The following is a 26,668-nucleotide window of genomic DNA, read 5'->3' on the forward strand; positions in this document are numbered from 1 at the left end:
GCGATATAAGGATAAAGTGCAGACAAGTTTAAAGGGTCAGTACCTCACAGGCGCCTTGGGGTGGGGTTACATTTAGTGCCAGTTGCTGTGTTCACTTCATAACCACTGTCTCCACTCCGGCTCATTAGTGTAGTTCAGGTGATGTCTAGGCCAGGGGCACAGAGATAAGCCGAACATGTCTCCTGACCACGGGAGCCAGGGTCCAGCAGAGAGGCCACGTAGCCGTCAGGAGAGGAGACTAGACAAATTATAGAGCAGTCACCCACCGAGAAGTACTCAAAAGACAGGTCTTCGCTGAAATTACTCCCTAGGACACTGGGTCTCAAACCCTCAGGCTGCAGCAGGTTCACATTTTTATGTTACCTGCATTCTGTTGGGCAAAAATAAATGGAATTCTTTTATATTTACATTTTGTTTTCACTGGACCACCCCCCTACCCTCACCCCCGCCATTGTCTGATGTCAAAAGCTTGTTAGGATCATGTTCAGACACCTGCAGCAGCCGTCTTTGTGATTTTTCTCAGATATGTCAGACTTAAACTCTGTCTGTTTCACTGTCATTCCAACTCCAGTTGCTGAGCCCCTGAGCTGATCCAGACCCAGCATTCACACAGCCACCATGTGGGCCACAGTGCCAGTGGGAGAGCTGTGGTCCTCATCCTCCTCCATCTCCAATACTCTGGGCTGCTGTGTAATGAGATGCCAAGGTTCCTGGCTCCATCGTGCCATCTCTGAGTTGCCACCAAGTCTCCATTCTCTGCTATGGCATCAGCTCTGTTTCAGCCAACTCTGTGCCCTGTTCAACAGCTGGTGTGGGGCTCAGGGACACTCTGTGCTGTCTCTCTACTTGGTGCTATGACCACAAGAAACATGGGGCTTCTCTCTCCCCCTCCCTCAAGGACACATTCATGCCTCCAATACCACCCCTTGCTGCTGCACCGTGGTGGCTCAGGGACCACCTTTCTGACCTACCTGGGAAGTGTGGGACACAGGTGCTGTCTATGCTAAGACCCCCAGCTTAAGGAGAGAGTCTGCTTCTCTCACTGGGACTTGGCCTCAGGAGGCAGAAGGGCAGCCCCTTGCAGATTCACAGGAAAAGGTTAAAAGTACGCAACTCACAGCTCCATTTATTAATGGTGGGACTTCAGCAAGTCACTAAAGAGGTCACTTTGACTTAACTCCTTGTCTGTAAAATGAGGATTAGATAGTGCTACTTCATGGATTTAAATGGAACAATATGCATAAATATAAAGAAATCTAATAAAAAGGTATAAACATATATGTCTGATTCATATAGAACAGAGCCTAGCACATTGTTATACCAGCCTCATTGTGATGACCATTAGGAAGAGTATTAGAATTAGCACTATCCCATCTTTAATCCTTTTCCTTCCACCTCCCTCTCCCCCCACAACTCAATCTCTCAGCTCTCTCTTGAGGTAGGAAAAACCCTTTACAGACTATATTCCTCCCACTTTTTTCACCTACAGCCAGATTACAGGTTTCTGTTGTTGTTGTTTTAGTTGAAAATGTAAGAATTTGCTATCGTTATTTCCAAAGGCCTTTGATGACAGTACCCATCAATGTTGAGACCTCGTTTCATAGTCCAGGTGGGGATGCCTATGAGTTAGTTACCTGTAGGGAAGTTGGAGTTGAGTTCCCTTCATTAGACAGTCTCCAGGAATTCTGGTGGGGGAGGACTGGGGAGAAGCGTGCCCTGGTGGTGGCTGCATCTCTGCGTTTGCACCCCATGTAGGACTCAGGAATCGACATCGGGGACATTACTGCAAGGAAGGCTCTGAGGAAGCAGCTGCAGTGCAAGACCTTCCGGTGGTACCTGGTCAGCGTGTACCCAGAGATGAGGATGTACTCAGACATCATCGCCTACGGGGTGGTAAGGAGCCAGCCCCTTGGGGTTCCATTCAGTCACAGACAGAGAACAAGACCAGAGAGATGCTGGTTTCTAGAGTTGCGTTGCAGCCTTTGCTTTCCTCGCCCAAACCTCCCCAGTCCCTTAGAAGAGGCACTTAGTCGCTTCTGCTAGGCCTATGCAATTCAGCTCTGGTCCAAACATGCATATTCCACTTGATAAAATAAAAACCTGCAGTTAGGTTAAGATCCCAAGGCCACATGACAAACACCCGTTGTTCCCCAGGAGTGGGTGCCTCCATGACTCCACTCACACACAAAGCCTCCTGAAAGGAGTTCTGGGAAATATAACCTTGAGTTTGCTGTATTTTGAGGGATGTTTTAGTACTGCTCATTGATTGGTCCCCCTGTTGGAGGCGGCAAGATGGAGGGGCAGAGCACAGGCAGACCTGGTTCCAGTCTTGACCTGGTTCCTAGGCAAGTGTCTTAATGTTTATGGGCCTCGATTTTTCATACAGTAAAGGGGTAAAAGAAAGTCTAAGATATATAAATGTATTTTCTATCTAAGTTTAAAATACTATTCTTCCAATATCCCCAGGACCATAAAATTCTTATGGCATTTTAAGTGATACCTGATTGATTTTGGGCTATCTCATCTGACTTTTGTTGACTGAACAAACACATAAAGTTTTTCTACTGATAGTTAAGTGCTACCTACCTCACCTTGTGTTAAGATGAGGAAACATAGAGGCAAAGTGACTTGCCCATATTTATACAGGTAATCAATAACACTGAGTCTAAAACATCAGCTGCTTATATCACCTCAATTCCTCCCTTTGAAGAGTGTCCCCTCAGACCTCTCTGATATCCCAGGATGGAAAGTTGAAGGTAAACTAAGGCCTCTCCCTTTGATGACCTGTTGTCAGAGCTAAGTTCAAGGGCTGCCTCAGCAGAAACATAATGGGCACAGCATGCGCCTGGAAGGGGAAGAATCGTTGTGGAAGAATTGGCCTCAGTGTGCTCTGGGCCTCCCAATCTAACATCCTTGGATTCTTACAGAAACAGAGCTGAGATCCCAGGAATTCCTCTTCCCACCTCCTGCAGGGTCTCTGTTGTCCTGGGGACCAGCCTGTAAGAGGAGGACAGATCCTCCCACAAGAGTTGCCATGGGCATGGTTGGCATGTCCTCAGAGAACCGCCCACGGGCCTCTTGCCTCTCCACTCTCAGGCTGTTATAATTCCAATGTCAGAAAACTCAGCAGGTGCTGTCTAGCAGTTACCTGAGACTCCAGATCCTGTCATCACCATGGAAACACATTGGACTATGAGGTGCCCATTAGCCCTGCCTCCCTCCCCAGAACTATTCTGAGGACACAGTTGCTACTGGTGCTCCCACACTGCCCATACTAAGTTGCAGGTGCTGCTTGGCTATTGTTGGACCCCATCCGAAAAAGACAGTTAGGCAAATATAACTTAAGAAAAACGATTAGCCCAAAACCTCTGTGAGCCAGACCAAACAGTAGTAGCCAAACTCAGCCAAAGATGCAGGGAAAGCAGTAACAGGGGAGGTGTGTGCCTCTCTGGGTCTTGGCCAGGGCCATTCTTGTCTTCCAAGCAAAAGGGTCCTCTCTTACAAACACATACAGCAGGTTGACCATGGAGCCCTCTGGATGCCACACCCAATCCTTAGGGCTGACGGAGGTTTCTGACCCCTGCATGCTCATCTGCCAGACACTGTTTAGGACCCTGCCAGCCTCCCTCCACTCCTGCCTCCTCCAGAGGCTGGGCTCTGACATGAGCAAAGATACACTTGCTTGTCAAGGAGCATAATGAACCCTCAGTGAGGGCAATAGGGTGAAGATGGGTGAGGCAAGATGCAACCACAAGAACAAAAGGATTTGCTGGGGCTGAAATGCTCTTCCTGGTGATTATTTTTATTCTGAAGTGGAGAGGCCAAGTGTCTTTTCAGACGTAGAGTTTCTCATTCCTTTTTCCCTCCAGCCCATGCCTAAACTACCTTGCTCAGGTCAAATAAGCCCCTGGGACTGTCAGTTGGGCCAGTATCAAGTCTATATAAACCAGGCCATTAATCCACTAATCGGTCCCATTAATGACTCCTGCAGGCTGAAGGGCCTGTGGACCCGTTGTATGGGCCTGGGTTTCCCCTGGATCATTGAGCTCCCCTGGGAGACAGAGTGGCTTTGGATTAATTCCATCTCTGGTGCTGACAGTAGAGATGGAGTAGCACCTGGAAACAGACATGCCCAGCTTCTGAATGTGGGTTTTGCTACTTAATCACTCCACAATATGCAAAACCTTAGACCATTTCCTGGGGCATCTTTCACAGTCCCAGGATTGTCGCCATTTACCTGATGGAAAGACCTTGGATTTCAGAGACAGACAGACTCCAGCTCTGCCACTTGTCCAACTATAATGCCATTCATTTAGAAATGCCATTTACTTGTACATTTCAATCATTCATTCATTGTACATGTATTTACTGTCTACTGTGTACCAGAGCTGGCCAGTGGGAAAATTCCGGTCAGACAGGTGGAGGAGCTGAGGAAACATGGAGCCACAGCCTGGCACACAGCCTGGGCTAGGAAAGGCTCCCAGAGTGACAGAGAAGCTGAGAAGCAAAGGAAGAAGAGGATTTAGTCAGGCAAAGAGAAGACCAAAGCAGGGCATCCACACAGTGGGAGTAGCATTGCAGACAGAGAGGTGAGGCAGAGCTTCTGACTTATCCACACTTCCTTGTTTTGAGGATTAGGTGGGATAATGCATGTAGCACACAGCACGTAGATGCAGTCATAAAAATTGATTTCCCAGGAGTTATGTTGCATTATCCAAGGCCACACAGCTGGAGCCAGGATTCCATCCCAGTCTGTCTCTCCAACTGTGTCAGCAGGCCACCTGCTAATGGGAGAGTGATGGCATAGCCAATGTGGACTTTATCAAGGGCATCACCCACCCCCTCACTCAGAGGCTGACGTTAAGATCCCAGGAAGAACAAGTCTGACATCAAGGGTCTCTGGACCATTCTCTTTGTAGGCGCAGTTAGCAGGTCTCACTAATGGTTCCAGTGCTGGGCTTCAGGTGTGACACCCCCCAGTCCCTGGGCTGCGGGAGAAGTCCAGAGTGTTTGCTATGCTCCTCCCGCACAGGCCAGCCAAGTAGTTGGTTTATCGTGAGGATCTGCTGCACAGACACTCCTGGGGCCCTGCCTAGGGAGCTGGCACATGTCCATATTTCTTCAGAACCTCCAAACCAGGAGTTTGAGATTGCTGTCACCCAGTAAAGAAAGGAAGCTCAAGAGAAAATAATTTGACTCTGTTCCTTGTCCCTGTCGAGAACAGGGTATGCATAGACCACACATGCACCTCTGGTTCTGATCTATTTCACATCCCTGACTCAGGGTCATTGAACTCCTGCCACAACCTGTCAGGATTACCAAAGCTCAGCCACTGCCTGCGCTAGCCTTCCCCAATAGATGACCCACCTGTGATCCATTGTCCTGGTCTCCCTCTGGATGTCAATTTCTAGCCTCCTGTTCTAAACACACTGCTTTGGTTGCTGAGAAAAGCTATTTAAACTAGCTCAAGTTAAGGTGGGTAAAGATGCCACACACTCTCTTATGGACACGGGAGCTGAAGAACAGCTGGATGCGGGCACTCGAGCTGGGAAGCCATGAAACCACAACAGTAGCAGGATGATCTGTCTCTAATTCTGTCTGCCTCATGCTTCATCTCCTCCTTGATCACAGCTGGATTTCTCTGCTTACACGTGACCCAACAGCTGCCCCACGCCCAGTCTAAGTGGCCTTATAATCCTAGTGGCCACCACATTTGTCCTGTTGTCTTGTGCTTGTAGGTGAGGGTAAGGGTGACCTCTCTTCTCCTGCTCCCACCTGGCCCTCTTCTCTCTTATTCACCTGCCAAATCCCCCACCGTGGAGAACTCTCATCAACTGGGCCTCCACTGGGGCCTGGTCAAATCACTGCTGGATATGCTGGGCAGTGAGGGGCTGGTCCCAGGTCCCCAAAACAGCTAGCATGTTGCCCACTTCCCCCAACCCTGAAGAGTAAAAACAGAGGCCTATTCAGAGACCTCTGAAGGCCATGGTGCTCCTTTTGGGTAGATGGAGGGGAACAGCCTAGCACCCTCTTGAATGTGTACTTGCAGGTGGATCTTTTCTTTTTACCTAGATGACTCAGCTCCCCAGACACAGCTTACTCTTTAACATGTGAATGCTTAATGTAAATGCTTGGACTTCTGGCCTCTGGCACTGTGAGACAAAGGGGCTGGTCTTAACCTCAGCACCTTTGTGCAAAGCAAAAGTGCTTGTTGGTTTCCATAGTATTCAAGGGACTTTGGGCTAATTATGGAAATGGAGCCTGTGTCAGCAGAAAGCTTGTTTCTCCTGATCTAATGTATTTGTTTATCTGTTCCTTTCTCTTTGGTGTGGCCGCCCCTGCCCTGGTGTTCAGCTGCAGAACTCTCTGAAGACCGATTTGTGTCTCGATCAGGGTCCAGACACAGAGAACGTTCCCATTGTGTATATCTGCCACGGAATGACGCCCCAGGTGAGTGCTCTGAGAGCTCCCCGCACTGCACCGGAGTGTGCATGTGTGTCTGGGGGGAAGGATAGTTAAACTCTGTCTTGGGTATCCTGGACCCCGGGACTTGGGGCTTTTCACTAGAAGGTGTCCCGATGAGCAAAAAGTGAGAGTCGTGCCTGCCTTACCTGGAAGGAGGCAGAGAGCAGATGCTGGGATGCCAGGGTCTTCTGTTATGGAGAATGAAGATGATACCTTTCCAGAGGGGCACCTGCCTCCCCTGGAAGAGATGGGTAAATCACAGTCCTGGTCCTGGCAGCCATGCCCTGCCCTGGCAGGAGGAAACCCAAGACTTCCCCAAACTCCTGGCACCTGCAAGTCCCTTCAGAGGGCCATTGCATAGCCTCCAGCTGTGTCCTTTAGTAGATCACAGCTGGGGCCAAAATGTATAGCCATGAGACCCCTTCTAGCACTTAGGACATTCTTCTGGTGGAGAGGGAAAAGCAGCTACCAGGAAAACAAGTTATCCCTGAAAAGTTCCCCATTTATGGCTTCAGCTACCCAGAGAGGATGTCAAGGACACAGGCAAAAGAAATGGTTTATTCAACAAAGTGCAATGAACAATCATTGATGGAGAGCTCCATAGGCTAACTGTTCCTACTTGACATTTTCTAAGTTTACATATCTTCCAGAAGTGCACAATGATTTAAAAAAAGATATCTTAGTATAGAAGATATGTATATTTGTGTAATTACAAGTTAGTATTTAAAAGAGTTGTACCTTCCTTAATACATAACTAAAGGATATAATGATGTGTCACTCAATGTAATGTAGTGGGACTTCCCCACAATTGTCCATGGTTATCTCCACCATGGTTATCTTCTGTTTTGTTGCTCAGCTGCTATGATATCACTGGTCAGTCCCAGGTCAGCATGTCACACTGTGCCCACACCATACAATATGGCAGCTCATTCTTCATTATTACAGAGGTGTGACGTTAATAATGGGTGGCTATTTTTATGCAAACCTTATATCTATCAACATGTAACATAGCGTACAGAAACTCTCTTCCTGGCCTGCAGATGGTCACCTTGTCAGTATGTCCGCACATGGCAAGGAGAGAGAGAAAACGAGTGAGCCCTATCAGATCAGGGCTCTACCTTTATGACATCATTTAACTTTAACTTGAAGATTTGGAAAATTCTCAGCCTATCAATACTTAAAAAAAAGGAGAAGGAGGAGGAAGAGGAGGAGGAGGAGGAGGAGGAGAAGGAGAAGGAGAAGAAGAAAAAAACTTGTCCTGAAGAGAACACTGAAAGTATGACTGAACAACCATTTGATTAAGAGATCATGGGTGGGACTCATGGACTTAATCAGCCATTGCAGCAGCAGAAGCCAGAGATAGAGGTGAGGTTATATAAGCAGAGACACTGCCAGTTTGAGCTAGAGACAGTAAGACTGGATGAAGGAAGGCTGTTGGACTTGTTCGAGTCTGTAAGATGGGACCATGGAGCTGTTCAGTTGTGAGCAGGCACCATTCCTATTGTCACCTCACCTGTCTCTGGGCCTTTATTTTGCTTTACTCTCTTATTGAAATATAATTTTACTCTCAACTGCAAAGTGTACAGCTCAATGAATCTCTACATTTGTAGACACTGTGCAGTCACCACCCAGATGAAGCTCATCTTCCCACTGGGCTTCTTCCTTCCTCCTCTTGGTCAGTACCTCCACCCAAAAGTAACAACGATTTTAATTTCCAGCATTGCTGATTCCTTGTATCTGGGCCTGTCTCCTTGTCAGCAAACAAGGAAGCTGGACTGGCCACCTCCAGGCCCAGCTCCACCATCTCTGACAATCTGCTGACCTTGAATTCTTTCCTTCTGAACTTCACTTGGTCTGGGAATCTGTGAATTTGTCCTATGCTTGTGAGGAATATGGGGAGCTGCCTGTCCTTGATGCTTTGTAAATCAGCATCTTGATGTGAGCTATAGCAAGTCTCAAAGGCTTGGTCCCCCTCCCGCTTCCTCAAAGCCACAGCAGCTCATGTAACTGGGCCTCACAGGGAACACTGGGTCCTATTGCCCTCTCCCACCTGGCCCACAGCCTAGGTGCACAGCTGTCAGTGCCCAGAGGTAAGAAGGCTTAAAACCAACCTCAAATCAGACACACTTCCCAGGGAGGTACAGGAACTCTGCTGCGACAGGAATTTGTTGAATCTAGACTGCCTAGTGAGCTGGGAAAGCCAGAGTTCTGGGTCATCCTGGAGATGGGCTGTGTGTTCTGGCCAGAGTTCCTCCACCCCCTGTATTATTTCCTAGAACATTTGTAGCAAAGGACTACAGACTGGGTGGCTTGAACAACAGAAATGTATTGTCTCATGGTGCCAGAGGCCAGAAGTCCAAGATCAAGGTGTCATTAGGGCCATGTCCCTCTAAAGCAGAGGTTCTCAACCTGTGGGTCGCGACCCCTTTGGGGGTCGAACAACCCTTTCACAGGTGTTGCCTAAGACCATCGGAAAACACATATAATTACATATTGTTTTTGTGATTAATCACTATGCTTTAATGATGTCCAATTTATAACAATGAAAATACATCCTGCATATCAGATATTTACATTACGATTCATAACAGTAGCAACATTACAGTTATGAAGTAGCAACGAAAATAATTTTATGGTTGGGAGTCACCACAACATGGGGAACTGTATTAAAGGGTCGTGGCATTAGGAAGGTTGAGAACCACTGCTCTAAAGGCACTCAGGGAAGTTTCTGTTCCACTCTCTGGGAGTTCCTTGGCTTGTGGCAGCATCACTCCAACTTCACATGGTGCTGTTCTCCTTGTGAGCATGTCTGTGTCCAAATTCCTTTCATAAGGATGCCAGTCACACTGATTAGGGGCTTACCCTACACCAGTATGACCTCGCCTTAACCAATGACGTCTCAACAACCCTGTTTCCAAATAAGATCACATTTGAAGGTAGAGGGTTAGGACTTCCACATAGGAAATTTGGGGGTACACGATTCAATGCACAGCACCCCCAGATTAGAAGACTGTGACTGGAAACCTGGCTTTCATGCCCTGGCTGAGAAGTGCTTCCTACGACCTCTCACAGAGCTCGTCACGTGGCCATGCTTAACAGCAGAGAATGTGGGAAGTTATGGGTTCCTGCAGGCCCAAAAAGCCTGGTCTCTGCACATGACTTTAAGTATTTTCTAAATTAAGTCTACCTCTGACAAGTAAGAAAACAAGATAATGGCATCTGGGGATGTGAACTGACCTGCCTGAGGTCACACCACCCAGTTCCTGGCACAGACAGGACTAGGAAGGATGCCTATATTTTGACTTCCAGTTTTCATTTCCCCTGAAGAATAAATTGGTCTAGTGATAGGAATTTTTTTTTTTTAGAGCAACTTGTCACATGGCCCACCACAGGGCCCAAAGACATTAGGGACCTGGGGCAGAGTTCTCATCTGTGTCTAAACCCTTTGAGAAATTCTGCTTAAATTTTGTTTAAAAAGCTCCCTCTGATATTGTTGTGATATACCCAGATCTCAGGGAAGGCCCTGGTAGGAGAAGGGCGTAACTCACCAAATTGGTGAGAGGAAGCTGATGGAAAGCGTGCTAATTAGTTAATGAGTAAACATAGCCATTTTATTTAAATTAGCAGCAAATTTTAAGCAGTCTCCAAAATAACTGAGAATATTAGTCCTAATTAATGTAATAGCTGGAAAATTTTTGCTGGGAAAAATATAATAATGGGGTCTCCCCACAGCCTCTCTATTCAATCAGTCACTCATTCATTCATTTGCTCTTTCAAGAAACATGCCCTGAGTATTATTTTATGCCAAGAATTGTGACAAAGGCAGCTTTGCCCAGGCCCCTGGTCTGGAGAGGGAGGCAAGTCCTGAGATCATTAAAGTTTGTACAGTGCAACCACTTGCAACCTACTGCCCCAAACCACCTTCTCAGCCCTTCAAAGGAGAGATTGTGGGAGAAGACAGTGTCTGGGGGCTCCTCTCCTTCTTTCTGCCAGAATCTTCTGGACTGTAAACGACTCAGGGAGAGAGACAGTGCTTTTCCTAGGGGAAGGTGAATTCTTGGCTGTCGAAGAAAGAAGATGAAAAGGACTTGAGTTTCTTGTAAAGTTTCTGGAATACGGATGCTGCCACGTTTCTGCTTCAGGCAGTGCTTTTTGACTCAAGGGATAGAGATGAGAGCTGAGTTGAAAGAAGTATTCTGTTTTTATCCACGTTAGCTCAGGTAGTATGTTTAATAAAAGTAAGAAAAGTGTGGAATTGTAGATGGACTTTGGTACCTTTGCTTTGTGGAATTTTTTTTCTTTTCTTTTTCATTTGTTAAAGTTCTTACTTGGAGAGAGAGAGAGAGAGAGAGAGAGAGAGAGAGAGAGAGAGAGAGAGAGAGGTGACTGAATGAACTTGCTTACTTCTTTGTCTGCTACTCTGTAGAAACTGCCATTCCCATGTGGGGTCATAATGCCGCCATCACCCCTCCCCTACTTGGCAATTATCCGGCAGCCGTGCATGGACCGTCAGAGGTCTCTCATGGGTTCTACTTGAACCTTCAGATCTTTCAAGTTACATCTCAGAGACAATTGAAAAGACTTTACTTTGTGGGCCAAGAATTTAAATCGCCAGCCCCTTTCTTGTAGCCTTTGGGAGCTTTCCCCACTTCCTGTGACTTTTATTTATAAACTAAAGGCCCGATGCAAGAAATTCATGCAAGAATAGGCCTTTGTTCTCCTGGCTGCTTACACCAGCGCCCCTCCTGCTGCCAGCACCCAGGACCCAGGCTTCCCTCACAGAGGGAGGCCCTGCCCACCCACCACAACCTGCCAGTCAGTGGCTTGGGCCTCCCTCTGCAGGGTGATCATGGGGCGATGGTGGGCCCCCAACCAATTACATCACACCCGCCTTAGCTGGCCTGGCACCAGTGGGTGTCATAGCGTGGTCCCGGATGGTCATCTGGACAGTCGTCCAGATGGTCATTCCACTGTTTGGCCATTCGGTCGATTTGCATATCATGCTTTTATTATATAGGATAAATTAGAGTATCTGTGAGGTTTTATAAAATCTCTCTGAATTTACTTCTTGGCTCTGATGGGATGAAATTGTGCCCTCCACAACTCCTTGTGTGGGGCTGTATTGCCCTGGTGCCTGCTGACGAAAGTTAGTGCAGGGCCCTGACTGGGATACAGTTTGAGGGGAGCCTCAACCAGCCCTGAAAATTTGGCGGGTGCCCTCCAAGCCTGTACTATTGGGGACTAATCCAGATAGAGTTACTTGGATCTCTTAATTTACTGGGCTCTTTATTTACTGAGCTATAGGCTCCCATCATTCCTAGGGGCCATTGTCCCCTCAGGATGCAGAGCGAGGGGTGCCTCTGGGTGATGCAGTGGTTGCCCAGCCCCAGCCCTGCTCTCTGCCCTCCCCCTGGGCAGCGGTCACTTAGCTCCTCCTGACGGCATTTCCACTTTCACAGTGCAGACAGGGTGTCTGAGGGGCAGTTTCTACTCCAGAGGATCTAGGGCAGTGACAGTGCACTCACCAGCTCGGGGTCAGGCAAGGCTGGGACCTAACCCCATTCTGCCCATACCACACATGTGATTGGGACAAGCGATTTAATCTCACTAGTGGCCAGTATGTTTTAATCTGTGAACTCAGGCCAACAACATACTCTTCACTGAATTATCGTGAGGGCTCTGCTGGTCTGAATGTAACAACTCTTAGCCCAGGGCCTAGAACACAATGACACGTGTTATTATGTCACTCTAAGGGCAGCCTCTCCGAGGGTGAGTAAGAGCGATGCTCGAGGCTGGGATGAATAAGGCTGACCACCTGCAGTCATGCCTCCCCCACCCTGACCCAAGACCCCCAGGGCTGAAGTGGCTCCCTTCCTCCTTACAGCCCTTTGAGGCGTCGATGGAGACCAGGTGCCTGCTGCGTCCTGCCTGCATCCCGGGGCTCAGGAACTCACTCATATCTGTCTGCTCGTCAGTAAATGACGAGTGAATGTATTGTTTCATTACCGAGGCCTGCAGTCTCACTCCTTCCCTACGGCCCTGTGGACAGAACATGAACTAGCCTGTGCTGGGCTCTTGGAGGCTGCTTGGGTGCAAACCCTGCCCTGCCTCATATTAGCTGTGTCACGTGGGACAGGATACTTCATTTCTCTTGACCCTAAATACCTGCAATTTAAAACAAAATGTACTGCAGAGTAAATGTTACTTTTTGGTTACTAATATGCATCACATTCGTATAACATATATGTGTGTATATATAATTATTGTGTCTGTCAGTCTCCCTAGACACCTTCCATGTGTCAATTCATTTCATCTTCAAACCACATTGCCAGCTTATTCCCACTATAACGATGTTGGCTCAAAGACACAAAGGTGCACCCAAGTCCCCACTCCTAACAGGTGGTGGCTGCAGACCTAGGTGCCTAGAACATGACGGATGGCAGGTGTGACGGTGTCACACCCAAGAGCATCCTCTCCTGGGTGGAGGAGCTCGAGGCTGGAAAGGGCAGGCCGACCACCTGTGCTTTCTCTCCCAGCACTGCCTCCCGGAGATTCTGGCTACTTCCACAGGGCGTGGCCCAGGTAACCATCACAGGGCTCCCTCTCCATCACTGACACCCACTCACCTGCCTGTGGTCATCAGCCTGGGGCTGGTCCAGCTCTGGATGGGGTGAGCACCCAGGTAATTTCTCACCAGCTTTTGGAAAGCACCCCATTTCCATGTCCCTTCTGGAGGCTGCACATGGAGCAGAGCCAGTGGCCCCAGTGCATCACTCAGCGTGGAGTGCAGGTGCTCGAGGAGGGAGTGGACAGATGTGTTGGGCACACAGGTGTTGGTGCTGCAGTGGTAATCTCTTTCGCCGAGTGATGGTGAACTCCGGGCTGCTCCCCCAGCATCAGGGCTAAAAAAAAGGAGCCGCCTCATTTGGTATTCATTCCACATGATATGTTCTTCATTCACTTCACGTCCAAACTCCGCAATTAGAGTGGTAAGCGATGAGATTTGCCTGACTTTTATGAAGCTCCCACAGGCTGGGAAGAGGCTGTCGTTAGCAGCGCCACAGTTGGCCAACACTGGGGAAGATGGCCCCGCTCACCACCCAGAGGGAGGCAAGCCCTCCACCCACCATTCTTTGGAGAGCTTTGCTCTCAGGCCGCGGTGGACATGGAGACAGGCCCCTGAGCCAGTGGCAGGGGAGCTGAATTTAGAACTTGACTTAGCTCTGTTCTCTCTGACTACTTACTCCACCTCTCTGGGTCTCCACTTCCTAGTCAGGAAGATGACCTAGATGCTGAGACTTAAGTAAAGTGACTCACCCACATGTGCCTAGCACCAAGCCTGGCACAGCATTGGGCTCAGCAATGTTAGTTTCTTGTTCTAATGAGGGCAGTCTCTCACCCTTTTTTGAGACCTTGCTAGTCTGCCGGAAGATAATAATACAACAGCTTACACTTATTTTCTTCCTGTTCCTAAGCATCTTTCTAAAGGCTTCAATGAATACTCTCAGCAGCCCTGGGAAGTGGCCACTGCTCTTACCCACGTGGACAGGGGAGAAAACTGGGCCTCGGGGACCTTAGATAACTTGCTCAGTGCCACAAACTTACCAAGTGGGAGAACCTGGTTGCCTGATGGCAGAGCCCATGCTCAAAGCCATGGCTCCGGCTGCCTCCCTGGTGTCATTAATTCCGTGGCCTCTGCGCCCAGGACATTCTCTGGACAGAGAGGGACAATAAGCCACGCAGTGGGGAAGTGATGAGGGCTGGGCCCCTAGGAGGGGTCAGAGCATGCTTGCTGGATGGACAAAGCCTTCAGTGCGAGATCGGGGGAGGGTGTAGCTGATTTAGCCAACCACCAGGCATGCTCTTCTTAGGACCTAAAGGAAAGCTAAGTCTAATTTGCAGTCTTTTCTCTGAAAGATCTTATGGCAGATCCCCGAGGCTGGGCTGAAGGAGATTTGAAAAATACTTCCCCATCGACACTGCCTTTGTCATCCACCCTGGGCCAGGACACAGAGCACTGGCGGGTCAGCTCTCCCGTGATTCACGAGGGTGTTCTGCACGTGCCTCTTACCTTTGGGGATTCCCCTCCCAACCCCACCTCAGAGGAACTGGGGCAACCATCTCCCCATTGGAAGACATCTGTCTCCGCATTCCAGGGCCAGTGTATCAGACCCAAAGCGCCCCCTTCCCTCCTCTTCTTATCCTGCAGGTCTCAGCCCACTTCCATGGGCAGTCTCTTCTGATCCCTCATCAAGACGCTCTCACTTGCTGTTCTCAGATCTCTACACCTGTCTGATTCCTGTATCCCAGCTCTTATATTGTATGTACAAATGTACCAGTAAGTGTACTCACAGTTGCCAGCACTGTAACAGCAGTGAGCCCATGGCAGAGTATACGTGGTAAGCATTGTGTCTTAAGAGAGAGGCCTCTCTTGAATAGCGCAGGTACAGTGCCCGCCCCCACCAAGGCACCTCCTCTTTTATCTACTTGGAGCAGGAAGTGGGAAGGTTTCCCCAAAGTCTACGAGGAGGCTCCGCAGCACACAGCACAGCCCCTCGAGAAGAGGGCTGTGCTATTCACTGCCTCTTGCTGCTGTTTCTTCCTAGGGAGTCAGTGACATGTAAGGTGGGGCAGTTCTTCATTGTGTGGGACTGTCCTACTCACTGCGGGGGTTTAGCATCCCTGGACCCTGACCAGCTGTAGTGTCCATGTGGGACCCACACATCCCCATGCATTTCCAAAGGTGCCCCGGAGGAGGTGGGACCACCCCTCGCTGAGAATGTGACAACGAAGGCACCTAAGAAACAGGATCTGGGATTTGGGAATGGCTGGTGGCCTGGGGTGGGAAGTCTGAATGATGTTTCTATCAGGGCCCTTAAGGATGTGCTTGTTTATTTCAAGAGAGTTCCTAAGTAGATGTGTTCAGAATATATGATGGGCATAAATGGATTGTTAGATTTGATTTTCCCACCTAACTCCATTGTCACCACACTGCCTCTGCCCCGGCTGCTGAAATCTGTTTCTCGCTGCGCGTCAGTCCTGCCAGCATAGCACCTTATAGAGTCCTTGAGGTTAGCACTGTGTAAGACTGGAAATTTTAGCAGTGCTGGGCCCTCTAAATCAATCACCAGAACAGCTTTATTTCTTTTCTTGCTCAAAAATACACCATTAAATGCAGGAACACGTGTGGGAGGGGAGGTTGGCTCGGGTGAAGGATACACTTAAAAAGAAAATTTTATAACATTTTTTCTGCAGGAAAAAGGACATGCTGGTCTTAATTCTTGTAGAACTGGGCTACAGAACACATTTACGTCTCTGCAGTATCTTGAGCTCCTCGGAATATTCTGGACTGTTCAGAAGTCATTGAATCACATTTGTCTGGGGCATTATAGATGCTTAATAAATGCATGTTGGATAAGGACTGAGTAAATTCATGGAAAAGTAAAGCCTTTTAAGTGGTCATAAAATGGACTGAGCCTGTCTTCCCCATCTCAGTCCCTCCGGGGGCCCTAGGGTGGCAAGGTTCACCCATGATATGTGTGGTGGTTGTGGAATGTCTGGGAAGATGGGGTAGCAAGAGCACTTCCATCCAGGGAGGTGAGTGAGGAAGTGGGGTCAGTGAGTGTAGACTCCTCTTTCCCACCCCCTCCCCAGAGTTTACAATGAAGGGATAGAGAAAGGGGCTGACCATTGGGAGGGGTTCAGAGTTGATAGAAAGTGTGATCAGATTTGCTTTTCAAGGAGAGCAATCAGGGAGCATGTTTTGAAGCCGAGAGAAAGAACTCAGTAGCGAAGGAGGTCGGGGAGAGAATGAAACGACATTCTGGGGGTAGGAACCGGGGCAAGGACAGGAGAGGATGCGGTCCAAGCCCAGTGGGACCTTCTGCCTCCGAGGCCTGGGCAGGATGGAGGGAGGTTCGGAGGAACTGGTTTCCGGGCTGCCTTGCAAGTAGAGCCTGAGGGATCTGTTATGTCTGAGGAGAGAAGCTTTAGAAACCCACTGAAGGGAATGGACACAGAGGCTGTGCAGGCTGAAAGGAGGTGGTGTGGAGGGGCCCAGACAAAGCTGAAAACCAGGAGTTTGTGGTGGGTCTGACTTACCCAGTTTCATGATTTTCTTGGTGAGCGATCCAGGGAACGGTTTATTCCAAAGGCCTTTGATAGCAGGCATTTGGGAAGCAAGGGAGTAAGCAGGCAAGGTTCATAGGTAGTTGGGCGAAAGTAGGGAATGAAGGATGGAACTTCAGGGGCCCAGCAGTTCCAGGCACTGAGAGCTGGGGTCTGCAGGTGGGTGGCTACAGTGTCCCTCCCTGGCACAGAGGCCACGGTGCAGGTTAGGTCGTTCATTGTCTGCGACCCTGAAGTATTGCCCAGTGGAATGTAAAGGATGCTCTGAGCCTGACGCCAAAGACCTTGGTGGACGCACTGGTTGAGAAGAACAGAGTGGGCAGAGTGTGGTGGTGTCTGACCTCAGAGGCTTAAGGAGGGGGTATTTGTATATGGGGATGGAGGAGCTGAAGTGGAGTAGGGGTGCTGCATGGAGAGGAGAGTGTCGGCTCCAGTTCTTGTCCCCGGTTGCTGAGCCAGCAGTTTCAAGACACACAAAAGTGGCAGTGTCCTCCAGGAAGAGCCATTTCGGCGGGGACAGGAGGAGTCCCTTTTGGTGAGAAAGGGCTGTCCTTGAAAGAGACTGTGAGTTTGATAGGCAATTTCAGAAGACTCAAGGGAAGGCTCATGAGAGAGGGCAAGCAAGGGAAGATGAGCCAGGGGAAGAGCAAAGCCTATCAGGAGTTCGGAGAGGCTGCAAGAGCCCCGTAAAGACAACAAAAATCAAATGTTATGTACACGCATAGGGCCCATGGGAACTGGGAGGTTGGGAGAAAAGAGGTGGCAGAATCCAGTTAGGGGAACCGCATCTCTGTGTACGATGGCCATTGCAATCACCCGCGCTTCCCAGCTTTTGTGCTCAGGACAAAGCAACCCCTTCCAAAGCTCATTTTGTCCTCACAATTGAACTGCTTCCCCATCGTGTCACACTGCATTCAGCCCAGGATCAGCAGGGCTCTGGAAGCTCCACTCTGCCAGGGGAAGGGAACAGAGTCCCTGCTGCCAAGGAGAAAAGAGTCTGGGTCACAGTGACTTTGAGAGGTCAGGGAGGCCTTCCTGGAGGAAGCACTGCACATGGACCTTAAAGGAATCACAGGATGTGTGGAGTAAAGGCAGCGTGGGAAGAGCTCTTCAGGCTGGGGGCGCAGGGAGAAGGGGTGGGTCCTTTCTTTCTTTAGTAATAAGCGAAGTGCTGTAGTAGTTGAGAGCTTGGTTTGGAGCCAGATGACCTGAGTTCAGTTCCCAGCTCTGCCACTTGCTACCCAATCATTTACATCTACCTAACTCTGTTTTCTCATCTAAAAAGGCAGATCATATTACCCCACTTATTTAGGGTTATTTTGAGGATTAAATAAGTGTATTTATAAAGCACTTAGCCTCCCTGGCATTTAGGTATAGCTCATTATGTGGGAAATATTATCATTATTATAATTATTTATGTTATTTTCTTCAATCAGGAAGTGGGGGGCCAGGCACTGAGCTGGGGTCTGCAGGTGGCTGGCTACGGTGTCCCTCCCTGGCACAGAGGCCACGGTGCAGGTTAGGTCGTTCATTGTCTGCGACCCTGAAGTATTGCCCAGTGGAATGTAAAGGATGCTCTGAGCCTGACGCCAAAGACCTTGGTGGACGCACTGGTTGAGAAGAACAGAGTGGGCAGAGTGTGGTGGTGTCTGACCTCAGAGGCTTAAGGAGGGGGTATTTGTATATGGGGATGGAGGAGCTGAAGTGGAGTAGGGGTGCTGCATGGAGAGGAGAGTGTCGGCTCCAGTTCTTGTCCCCGGTTGCTGAGCCAGCAGTTTCAAGACACACAAAAGTGGCAGTGTCCTCCAGGAAGAGCCATTTCGGCGGGGACAGGAGGAGTCCCTTTTGGTGAGAAAGGGCTGTCCTTGAAAGAGACTGTGAGTTTGATAGGCAATTTCAGAAGACTCAAGGGAAGGCTCATGAGAGAGGGCAAGCAAGGGAAGATGAGCCAGGGGAAGAGCAAAGCCTATCAGGAGTTCGGAGAGGCTGCAAGAGCCCCGTAAAGACAACAAAAATCAAATGTTATGTACACGCATAGGGCCCATGGGAACTGGGAGGTTGGGAGAAAAGAGGTGGCAGAATCCAGTTAGGGGAACCGCATCTCTGTGTAGCTCTGCCACTTGCTACCCAATCATTTACATCTACCTAACTCTGTTTTCTCATCTAAAAAGGCAGATCATATTACCCCACTTATTTAGGGTTATTTTGAGGATTAAATAAGTGTATTTATAAAGCACTTAGCCTCCCTGGCATTTAGGTATAGCTCATTATGTGGGAAATATTATCATTATTATAATTATTTATGTTATTTTCTTCAATCAGGAAGTGGGGGGGAGTAGCAATTTGCTGAGCCCCTACACCCTGTACCTTATATTTTACAAGCACACCTGTGAAATAAGCCACCTGCAACAGCACACGTTTGCTACATGCCGAGCTATCCCCCAAATTTAGTGACTTACAACACATGCATTTATTTAGCTCAAGAGTCTACGCATCAGCAATCTGGGCTGGGCTGACCCTTCCCTCTGCCAGTCTCAGCTGGGCTGGCTCAGGCATCGGTAGCCACTGCTGGTCAGCGTTGAGTGGCTTCCGGAGGCCGGCTGTCACCCCCAATGAGGGAACTTCCTGGGGCTTCACCACCCGACAGGCTCGCCCAGGCTGCTTCCCATGATGGTGTGAGCGGGGTTTCTAAGGGCAGCGAGAAAGGGCCAGTGCTACTGCGTGAGTGCTTTCCAGGTCTCTGCTGTGTCGCATTTGCTGTGGAAATGTTGCCATTGACCAAAGTAAGTCAGATGGCCAAGCCCAGACTCAGAGGACAGAGAGTAGATCCTTTGAAAGGAGGAACTACATTGCAAAGTGGTTTGCGTGCAAGGATGGGGAACTCTGGGGCCATTTTTATAATCTATCATAATGTGCTATTACATTCACGTTGTATTATTTCATTTACTCGCTCATTCATTCATTCATTCATTCACCCAAACATATTTATTGAGCACCTTCCTTGTGGTATGGCAAGAAAAGGAATCCCTAAAAAGAATGTCCTTTAGTTTTCTAACACTTTCTCTGTCACAGCGCAGCCATCTGGCATTGCTTTGAGTCCATGACATCCATAAAGACATGAGCTGGACCCTTTTCTTGGAGAAGAGAGAGATGGAACTAGAGGTGATCTGGAAACAGGCAAAAAAAATTTACAAATTAAAATCACGTGCCAATATTTCATCCCCATGAAGTCTGTTTTCCTGGGCTAACTTCTCCCTGCTGGATCTTAACCTGTAGGGTTATTACCAAGTTCTTTCCCCATCTTTCTGCTCACTGAGATTGCTGGTGAGTCCAGAGCCCCATCAAGCTTATGTTAAAATCTCGGTTAAACACATACCCACACATGCGCACACACACCCTGGGAACATTCTAAGCTCTTCTTTTAAGAAAAAAATGTTTTTATTGATTTTAGAGAGAGGGGAAGGGAGAGGATAGAGAGATAGAAACATTGCTGAAAGAGAAACATTGATCAACTGCCTCCAGCACTCCGCCTACTGGGGATTGAGCCTGAAACCCCAGCATGTGCCCTGACAGGGAATCGAACAGGTGATCTCTTGGTTCATGGGTTGATCTCAACCACTGAGCCACGCTGGCCAGGCTAAGCTCTTCTTAATTCAGTGCAGAAAAACAGTTGTGATGTGCCAGCAAGCCATTGAGCCCCCTCACTGCTCACGGGCTTAGACCTGGCACAGACTGTGTCCTGGAGGTAAATATTAAAAATCTTGTGCAGCAGAGAGGATCTTGTTCTATCCAAGCTGTTAATCCTCAGGGCTCTCTGGAGGGTGGTGCCGAAAACACTGGTCCAAACCTTGGGCAGAGAGAAGTGTAGAGGAGCCTTGGAGTAAGAGGTATGAAACAGGTACCAGGGAGGGGCTTCTGAGCTGAAGTTCAGTGTCCCTGGTATAGCTTGTTAACACATTCATTTAATCAACCAATACATTTTGAGTATATGTATGCATGAAGCAGTGGGTTAGATAGTATATACAATAGTGAGCCAGATAAGCATGGTCCCTTCCCTCTGGAACCTGGAGCCTAGTGGGCAGTGACCAGTATCAAAAGAACATACTAAGCTAACACTAACCACCACTAAGTCTGTATGATTCCCTAACAGCCCTGTGAGGTAGGGACCATTACTGTCTCCTGCTTTTATAGAAGAGAACATTGAGAGCATGAATGGCTAAGTAGCTGTCCCTAGTCACACAGCAAATGACTGAGGGTGAGGACTTGAATTAGGCAATTTAGATCCAGAGTCAGTCTCTTGAATCAACCCCCTTCCCTCTGCCCCCACAAGGTCAAGTCCCCTTGGCATGCAGTTCCCAGTTCCCTCATACTTTTCCTTAAGAGCACACATCCCATTCTGTGGTTCTGTTTTGTGTATTATTTGGTGAGGGAGCATAGCTAAATGGCCAGTCAGTTCAGGCTCCATTATGTTCCAGTAACAGACGACCTCAAAGTCCAAGTGGCTTATAACAACAAACACTTCTGAGTCAGGCGACGTGTCCAAGTGTTTCCCCGCGTTATCTTCCTCTTGAAGCGCCTTGTCAAAGCGGCTGACAGTCCCAAAGGCACGCTCGTCATCGAAAGTCCAGCTCGTTTGCCATGCTGTCAGCCTCCCGAGTTGTTGCAGGCAACAGTTTTGCCAACGGTTTTCCTCCTGCATAAAAGAGGTCACCACCTTTCCAGCGTTCAGAGTTAGTGCCTCATCACCCACATTCTAGCCCCAAAGTCAAAGCCCCACAGTGTGAGGTTTGGCACCATGCCTCATCTAGAATCAATTTCTTCATCATTCTGCTTAGACTGATGATCCCTAAATCGCAGTGGCTTAAAACAAGTGAAGCTTATTTCTTCCTCATGCTTCATGCTCAGATGGCCCAGCTTCAGCACTGTGTCTCCTCTTTTTCGGGGACCAAAGGCGCAGCCCCCATCTGGGACACTGCCAGGCCAACCGTCGTTCACATGAGAGCTCTTAAAGCTTCTGATTGGAAACGACACCTGTCTCTCCCACTCACATATCATAGTGACAGCCACGTGCCAAGTCTCACACCAGCGACGAGGGGATGTGGGACGTGCAATAGCTCAGTCGGGAGGGGAGCACAGAAGGGGCCTCCTGGGACAGGAGGATCAATCCCAGATCAGTCAGGGAGCCTGCTCTGTCACATCGATGCAGGCTTGGCAGCCTGTTGTGTTTGGAAAAGAGGGATGTCAGAGCACGTTTTCCTCCGTGCACTCGATGTGCTACGTCTTCGCTGTTTGTCAGGGAGTAGACCCAGCTGGCGGCAGACAAGCAGGCAGCTCTGAAGGGCTTCAAGCAGCACCTTCCAACATCGGGGCCCAAAGGGGACCCAGCGGCAGATGGCAGGTGTTTGAGGTTTCTTGAAGATAAGTTCCTGACAAACTGGGGAACTGAAATGAATGTGTCATTTCAGGGGAGGGGTTAACAACCAGAAGAACTGAAATAAACGTGGGCAGCTTATGCTAAAAACAAAGAGGAAACCTGGGGCGATGCCTTTTGTAGACTCAAAGGGAGGGTTGGCTGGTGCAGGCAGGAGGGGGTCAGCTCCAGCTGCCTCAGCATGAAAGCTCATGGACCTTGTCCAGCTGGACATGGCTGAGCTGCAGAGCGGCCTCGTCTCATCTCTCTTGATTTCATGTTAGAAATTCCTGGGAGGTGAGAGCCTTGGCCTCTTACAGCTCCACTCTCACCAGTGGGCGTCTAGAGTCACAGAATACAGACTATTTGGGGCCCACCCTTGGTCAGAGCCATCCTTGGAGGGGATGGGTGTTGTTAAACATCGAAGGCCAAGTGCAATGACCTCACAGCTGCTTGTCCCAGTCCCTGGTCGGCACCCTCTCATCTTGTCCGACAGCAGCACCCATCGGTGCACACCTTCTTCCCCGTGATGAGGCCAGTTCTCAGCAGCTGGGCCCCGACCCACCACCTTGGCCATCACTGGGGTTGGGCCTCCTCTGCGACCTCCCTTGGCGGCACATGTCCCTCTGGAGTAGCCGTGGCTTGGCAGAGGGCTCTGCTGGAGAGAGCTACCAGGACAAGCACCTGTGTCAGGCAGCCAGGCTGATCTTTCGGAGAGCAGGCCAAGAGCAGGAGGAATGGGGAGGGGCAGATGCTGCTGCAGAGCCTGGATGAGGGCTAAGGCCCAGGCGGGGACAGTTGGGAAGCACTGCCCCCTAAAGAGAGACACAGGAGGCTGCAGGAAAACAGGGCTCAGCCAGTGATCCCAGGCCAGGGCCCCTGAACCACGTTATCTCCCCATAACTGGAGCTTTCTCTGCAGTCCTCATCCTCTCCGCTTATACCCTAATGCTGGCTGAGGTTTACTACTCACCCTCTCCCCAGGGCTTTCCAAGCCTGTGTGAACCCCCAGCCTCACTAGCTTTCACCCCCTGAAGAAAGCACACTGGTATGTGAGTGAGTGAGGTATTCCCTTATCTTGTAAACAAAAGCTAGACACTTTCAGAGGCCCTTAAACAAAAGTTAGACTTTCCAAGACCCTTTGACTCAAAAGACTCTGAGAGCCTCTCAGATGTGGTGATGAGAGGAGGGACAGTCACAACTGAAGTCACAGCTCCCGCTTCCAGAGGGTGCTGTCCAAACTCTTCTCCCCACATCACCCCTACACCCTGTCTTTCCACCCCCATAGTCTGCCCTAAGCCTGGCTCTAAGGCTGGTCCCTCACCCTCTGCAGGACTGTCTCCCACCACGCCGAGAGCTCCTCCAGGGAGGGCATGTCTGGCTCCTCTCTGCACCCCAATGTCCAGCTCAGGCTGCACCCTGGAGGGCACAAAGGAGTGTTTGCTGAATTAAAGTGGATCCACCACTGACCATGGGCTGAGTGCCAGTTATAAACCTCTCTCCCAAGCCTGGTGCTTAGCCTCATCTATTCCCCGACCAGGGAAGTGGGCTCATGGGGGGTGTAAGGGCGGAGCGCTGAGCTAGGGCCTGGTTCCACCTTTCTGCTCCTTCATAGTTACATCAAGCAGGTTTAGCAATGTTTCCAGTCCCTGTATCCACCTGGTTCTGTAGTTAGTGAACATGGATCATTTGGGAAATAACGCCCCTTCATTCCTGATTTAGCATCAGTGCCCTGTGGCCCTCAGCATGATAGCTAACCTCTGTGTCCAGGGGTCAGTGACCAGAAACCAAGCCCCTAAATCAGCCCGCCCTGACTGCAGGGGGCCAGCAGTAGCTCATTCTTGGTAAAGAGGACGAAGAGCCCATTGCTAGCACATAATAGGGTGTCACAGCCACCACACTAATGAAATTTAATAAGCAAGGCTGTGCTCCACCACCACCCCCCCCACCACCACCATGCCCTCGGTCACTGTGCCCGCACCCTGCCTGCTATTTCCATGATTCCTTATCCACAGGCCTCCTGGCCAGTCATACCTGGGACCAGGCCCAATCACCCCGCTGAACCCTCTCCGCTGGGTCTTCTCTACCCTCCTGTGAGCACCCCTGTCCCTGCTGCCTTGTGCTTGCCCTGCAGCTCCTGTGGCCAGGCTAGGAGCTGTCAGTATATCAGTCCTCACTGCTCCTTACAGACCAGGAAACCAAGGCCCAGCGTGGCTCCCAGGCGGGAAGACAGGGTGGAGACCCACCTGACTCAGAAACCCACCTTCTCTACTCCAGCAGGCCACCTTGCTCCTGGACCGGCGGTTCCCAGGTGTTCCTCTCCGTCAGACTTACCTGGAGGGCCTGTTAAAGCACAGATCCCTGGACTCTCAGAGTTTCTGATTCAGTAGGTCTGTGGGGATGGGTGCACAATGTACATTCCTAACAAGTCCCCAGGTGATACAGGCCACATTTTGAGAACCATTCTCCTAACCTGTTGGTGCTTCCCAACCTGTTGGCGCATCCCAACCTGTTGGCCACCCTCATTAGAGTCATAAAAATAAATAGGGGATCCAGCTGTCCCCCCACAGTGAGAGGGAGGCTTGGAACCCAGGGGGTCCTACGGGCTATTTCTACATTCCTCCCTAGGCTCCTCTAAGTCTCCTTCACACGACTAGTTTTCACCTCCGCTGCATGACTGTGAAAAGCGCTGCTCTAAAACATGAGGCCTTCACCCAGGAGGGAGCGTTAAGGCTTAGTATACGTTGGTTAGCTTATACTCCACCAATGGAGTTTGTAAACACTCAGATGAATGGCTTTAACTTCCCATTTCCAACATCCACTCCCTTGCATTCTCCAGTGGCAGAGTCTGGCACTGAGGTGATGTTTGATACACGTGAGGGGAGATTCCTGTGCAAGGCCATACCTCAGTCTCTGCCAGAAGGAGGAGGGATGCTGAGGAACCCCAACCCTGGGGGTCTGTGCCTGGCTTGGCTCTGAGGCCCCGAGGGCAGAAGTGTGCATTGAAGTTGGGGCTGGGGAGCCCACTGTGGGCTACTGGCTGGCTGTCCTGCTTAGCTATTAGTCATCACTTCTGCTCCCAGCCTGAGGGAGAGGAAAATGCCTCTGGGTGTTTGTTCTTTCACCTTGCCTGTGGCTTTTCTCTTTCTCTTGTGAGCAACAGAATGAAAGGCAGAGCTGGGTTTGTAGGCCTGCCAAACGGGATGGGCTGTGTGGAGAAGGCGCTGAATCAATCATTTACAGTGGAGGGGGAGCTGTGGGGTTGGGGATGTGGTTTTCCTGCCCAGGGGTCTGTAAAATATCCACAGGCAGGGTAACACCCTCCCTCCGCCTCTGACGTGAGTTACAGGAAGGATGCTGCTCTTAGCACTTCGTACCGCCTAGTGTTATGGGCCTTTTAGTCCAAGTCCCCTCCGGCCCACTGCTGCTCCCTCAGCGCAGGCCCCCGCATGGCTCAAAGGGATCTCTGAAGCTTCCAAGCCAGCCTCCCAGCCTCTTTCGCTCCAGCCTGCCGGGCTAGACCGGGAGGGACCTGAACAAGGGAGGCAAATGAGGTGAGAGGTCACGCGTGGCTCTGGAGTCACATGGCCTCGTTTCAATCTCTGCTATTGTCCTCCGCCTGTGCGACACTGGACAGGTTCCTTAATTCCACTGTGCCTCAGTGTCCTCATCTACAGGATGCAGGTAACAGTAGCACCCATCTCCTGTAGTTATTATTAGGATTCCCCGGGATAAAGCACATAATTGTGTTATATCTGACTCATAGTAGGAGCTAAATGTTTCCGCTTTTATTGTTAGCAGTGTAAGGCAGGGCTTCTCAAGCTCAGCACTACTGACATTTCAGACTCAGTAACTCTCGGCTGTGAGGGCCGATCTGTGCATTGTCGGATGTTGTGCAGTAGCCCTGCCTCCACCCACTCGATGCCAGTAGCAGCCGCCCACCACCCCCGCCCCCACCGGGACAGTCAAAAATGTCTCCAGGCATCATCAGATCCCCCTGATGGGCAAAACTGCCCCCGTTGACAACCACAGTTCTGAATCGTTTCTTCACAGCACCTTCCAGGCTCCGAAAACACAGCAGCACCTGCTGGGCCTGTGGGGGCTACTGTGGGGCATCTGCACTGAACTATTTCCCCCCTTTTATGAGAGATTCAGTCCACCGCTGGCTGGGTGCCTGAGGCATCCCGGTGACGCCCTGAGCGAATCCTCTGCCGATTCTCCCTGTGATCCGCCTGTTTCCCGGTTGCACCACTCAGGATGCACTTCATTGTTGGCTTTTTAAATAACAGCTGTCTGTTTCTGTTATGATTTTCCCAGACGCTGGAGCAATAAGCAGCTCTGATGACAGCCGTGCAGGTAGTAAGTGCACGCGTCTCTCAGGTATCTCCCCCAAGTGCTGCAGAGCCACTAAGTGGGTAGAACTGATTTCAGCTATTGCCTGGGCGGCTGCTGTGTCTGTGGAGCCTGCCCTGGAGACCAGAGCCTGGCCCGAAGGACAGGGGTGGGGGAGAGGCGGGTAGTGACTGGCTCCCTGGCTGTCCTTGCCTTGCTTCTGAGCCTCAGGAAACCTGGGTCCTGGCATGCCAGCTGATTCAGAGCTACACTCTGTCCCGAGAGAGCACGGTGCATTCAATCCAAGGAGAGAAATAGCTGTGCGCTGAGCACC

At 50.0% G+C, this 26,668-nt stretch overlaps 1 protein-coding gene across 2 annotated transcripts in view; it reads left to right on the top strand.

The window, feature by feature from the left end:
* Positions 1-26,668, top strand: part of GALNT18 (polypeptide N-acetylgalactosaminyltransferase 18) — a 305,682-nt gene that overhangs the window by 262,371 nt on the left and 16,643 nt on the right. For both annotated transcript variants that reach the window (XM_006763460.2, XM_015563712.1), the window contains 2 exons: positions 1,756-1,893; positions 6,355-6,450. In XM_006763460.2, coding sequence (XP_006763523.1) covers positions 1,756-1,893; positions 6,355-6,450 — 234 coding nt within the window. The remainder of the gene's footprint in view (positions 1-1,755; positions 1,894-6,354; positions 6,451-26,668) is intronic.

The sequence above is a fragment of the Myotis davidii genome, unplaced genomic scaffold (assembly GCF_000327345.1).
Source record: "Myotis davidii unplaced genomic scaffold, ASM32734v1 scaffold118, whole genome shotgun sequence".
In the NCBI taxonomy this organism is placed as follows: domain Eukaryota; kingdom Metazoa; phylum Chordata; class Mammalia; order Chiroptera; family Vespertilionidae; genus Myotis; species Myotis davidii.